General features: G+C 44.4%; 1 protein-coding gene across 1 annotated transcript in view; it reads left to right on the top strand.

The window, feature by feature from the left end:
• The window catches only part of rtn4b (reticulon 4b), a 20,831-nt gene that overhangs the window by 10,031 nt on the left and 6,718 nt on the right, over positions 1–4,082 (top strand). The window contains exons 3-4 of the mRNA XM_016523486.1: positions 386–445; positions 1,380–2,636. Of these exons, the coding sequence (XP_016378972.1) occupies positions 386–445; positions 1,380–2,636 (1,317 nt within the window). The remainder of the gene's footprint in view (positions 1–385; positions 446–1,379; positions 2,637–4,082) is intronic.

Genomic DNA, 4,082 nt, shown 5'->3' with positions numbered 1-4,082 from the left:
TATGCTTTCTCTCGCTGTACTTTGATGTCATACACCGATCGATCTTCAAGTGGAACACACCTCTTTACTCTAACGTGTCACGTGACCGAATGTAATCGCAGCCTCTGCGATTGAAAAATCGCGTTTTTTCATATCGCGATATTATTGCAAATGCAATTAATCGTTCAGCCCTATAATGAATTGTTTTTAATGTCTACCACAAAAAACATCTCCTGCTCCTACACTCCTGAAGCTGACATTTGTCGCGTTAGCCTTGAATGTTCACAGAGTGAGTTTTGAGAGACTGACACTGATTCAGACGGCAGTCCCTGTAAATGTGTGAATGATCTCTGACCAGGGCTCTAGGCAGTGTTGTGTGTAATTCCTCTCCGTCGCTGTTTTTCAGATGAACCCGAACCCTCTGTTGCTGCTGCCATCGCTCCTGCTCTCCTTCAGTTTCCATCAGGTACGTTTCAGCTTTGCTGCTGTGCTGGGGTTGCTTCCGTCTTTGTCGTGTTGCCGTTTGATTGTTTGCATTTCAGGGTGACATTTGACCAGTGCTGAGTGATGTAAATGTAATCTCTTGTGAGTTAACAACTGAAGTAACCTAATCAGTACAAGGAGTGATCTGGACTAGGGTTGTCATGATACCAGTACCAGTGAACTTTGTTGATTTTCAGTCATCATAATACCACTATAAAGACTGAAATGCCATTAAACACATTCCATCATTTTGAACTCCACTTACTCAAAATGCTTGTATAAATAAAGTGACATTAAGATGATGATGTCTTGTTGTTTGGACTGTGAGCTCCAGTAGAGTCAGTATAACCTTACTGACATTCACAAGCCAAGCCTTCTCTAAAATACCATTGGTAACTGCGGCACCCATGTACCAAATTGAGTTTACTGCCGACAGCATGGAAAAAAGGCATTATTGTGATTTTTTTCTGTCTTTTTTGGTATTGAAACACTGGCACTATTGACAGCCCTAATGCAGAGTCAGTTTTGCTGCAGAATGTGATCCTGGAACGGCTGAGATGATTGATGTTAGTCTTGATTTGAAAGCTTTCAGATGGTGGATTGTTCTGCCTTCCTCCTGACTTTCCCTTGTAGCGAGATAAGCCTGTGATGCTTTGCATCAGCTAATCTTTACAGCAAGCCTCAGTTAACCTCATCATATTTCATTCTTTCAGAGCAGATATGTATAAATAGATTTTAGAGAGAAAAGCAGATGCTTTTACTGAAGAAGAAATGGTCTAGAAACATGATCAAGCTCTTGGAAATCAGAATCTCATCTTCAGTAGTCATAAATTAGTTTAGTTTGTAGACTGTGAAGCCTCACAGGATCGTCCGTATCCCAGGCTCCGGTTAACCACAGTCTCGCTCTGATCCCGCAGACCGCTGCGATTCTCCACCCGTAGCTGCACGGGCCAGCGCTAGTCTTGCTATGGATCCATTGGGACATACGGACTCGGCAGCGTTCGACCCGGATGTGTTGAGCCAGTCCAATGACGACTTCATGTTCGAAATGAAAAAGAGTACATTCCAGGCGTTTCCCCCCGTGAGCGACAGCCTCGAGGAGACCACCGCTGCCAGGAGATCAGTGGAGGTGTCTGAGAGTCCGTCTCCAGACCTGGTGCAGGACGCGTACGATGAAGGCCACGTGCCGTCAGAGGAGCTCAAACCGGAGACTGATGCAGTCTCCCTTTCGTATGCGCCATCCGACCTTTATTCAAACATCGACACGGCATCTGACGACCGACCAACGTCTCTCCCAGATATTCTCAAGTCGTCTCCGCTGAACCCTGACAAACTGGACTCGGGCTCGTCAGAAGGAAGCCCTGATTTCAGCCCGGTTCACAGAAGTGTGGACAATTCCCCAAATTCCCCGTTCACTGCTAGCAGTCCCTTTGGATTTGACTCCAAGATCTTGCTGCTGAAGGAGATGACCGAGGAGACGGAGGTCAGAGCTATGGAGATGGCCAAGCTGGAAACGGAGAACAACTCCGAGCAAAGTTTCACCGCTTTCGATCTTGTGAAAGAGACAGAGGTGTCTCCGAAGAGCGACGACCTTCTTAAGGACAAAGAGGTGATCAGCCAGACCGCAGTTCAGACGGCTGACAGATTTGAGTGTCTCGGCTTCCCCGGCGGAAACACTCGAGAACCATCTGATTCTGAGAGTCCGTCAGCAGACTCCTTCTCCCCGGTGCTGGATGCAGTCACGCAGGAGCGGCGAGCCATCCAGGGGGCGATGGACACCGCCGAGGAGGCGTCGGAGCAGGAGGTCTCATCTGAAGAGTTTGAGTTTGTGGAGCGGCCGCCGCGAGGAGCCGCTGAGGAGTTTCTGGAAATGCAGGATAGCCTGGCCTTCAGTAAACCCTCAGAAATGCCGCAGGATGAAGACAGATCTCCTAAACTGGAGCCTCAGGAGGTGGCAGATCACACGCCTACGATCAAAGACGCAGAAAAACAAAGCTCTTACCATCTCCTCACCCAGGCGTCAGACAAACCTTCTCCTGCGAGAGGTAAAGCGGGCCTGGAGTCTGATTTCCAGGAAATCTCCCCAGCTCCTGTAATCCGTCCTCCAGCGGATAAACCCAGAGCCGAGGAGAAGGAAGCTGAAGGCAGCATGTGTGATCCGAGTGCAGCGGCAGGTAAATTCAGCACAGACCGCCATCTTCACCGGACCTTTTCATTTACCCATCAATTTCTGTCCGTGTACCTTCATCATTTGTGTTTTGTCTTTTATTGCCCTCATCGTTCATGCGTCTCTCATGCATCTCACCTTTGGCATGGCATGATGTTATTATGACTCCGTTTGCATGATCACCTTTCCCTTTGATTTGTTCAGTGTCCCACCAAATGTGGCCCAATATAACAATACAATTGGTTTATGATTGACTACTTGCTTTCATATTGCAATCAGGATTATTTTTCTCACATATAAATGTGAGCATTAGTGAATTGATTAACTGTATGTAGCGTTGAGGCTTCATACGAGGCTCTTTTCAGCACATTTTTCAGCCGTGATGAAGCACCGCAGCAGGCATGCTGTAGGTCAAGAGCTGGATCTCTGTGGGACTGTGTTTACAGAGCACTAACACTGCTCATATGCCTATCTCAATCAGACTGGACTTTACGCCTGGTCCTGAAGGTTTGTCAAGAGTGTGAATGGAGAGAGCGTGCAGTTTGAGCGGGAGTGTCTGCGTTCACACATTTATAGTGTGGAGTCAGATTTTAAGTGCAGTATGTGTAGCTGTAGGGGTGTGCGATATATATTGTCTGAGATAATATCGTAATTGTTGTTTTAACGATGTGCGATACTCGACACTATCGTGTATATCGCAAAAACCAAACCAAACACCTACAGAGACGCATACATGATGTGAAGTCTAGTAAGTTAGACTAGCGCGTGTGCGAGTGTGTTCTTTCACTGCATGATTCAGTCTATTAAAATACATTTAGAATGATCACAAAATTCAAGAAATGGGGCAGAAAATGTATATATCTATTTCATTTCATAGTTAATCAATATCACACGAAGAGTGCCGTTTTTTTCTCCAAAAATCAGCATGATTACAAATGTGATATTGATTTTATACAACAGTTCAATAAACAAGAAATCATAATAAGAGACTTGCGTTTAGATGTTTTTGCTCTATTTCGCCAACAAAAATAATTCCAAATAACACTGTTTTAGTTCTCTGAGCAACAGGATGGTGTTTCGTTCCTGAATGAATCAAGCGTTTAAATGATTCGGTTCAATCGCAATGACTCACTTATTAACAGTGACTTGCTGCCACCTACTGGTGGTTTTAATTGCACATTTAAAATATATTTTTATTATTTAAATAATTTCAAATATCAGTATTCAACATTTTATGTTTAATATATCAAAACATTATAAATGCATGTTAAATGCATTCATTCCCTGCATTAAACAGTGAGTAAACGCATCTAAATGCCACTTCAGATGCAGATGCAGCTTCTGTGTTTCCTCTGCATTGCAAAGATGAATTTAGTTGATACTGATTTCATTTGCTTGGTAACAGCCCAAATGTCTTATTATTCTAATTCACTGATTAAATGTAAGAATTTCA

Source organism: Sinocyclocheilus rhinocerous, unplaced genomic scaffold (assembly GCF_001515625.1).
Source record: "Sinocyclocheilus rhinocerous isolate Xijiao unplaced genomic scaffold, SAMN03320098_v1.1 scaffold1381, whole genome shotgun sequence".
NCBI classification, from domain to species: domain Eukaryota; kingdom Metazoa; phylum Chordata; class Actinopteri; order Cypriniformes; family Cyprinidae; genus Sinocyclocheilus; species Sinocyclocheilus rhinocerous.
This window is presented reverse-complemented; position numbering and strand designations above follow the sequence as displayed.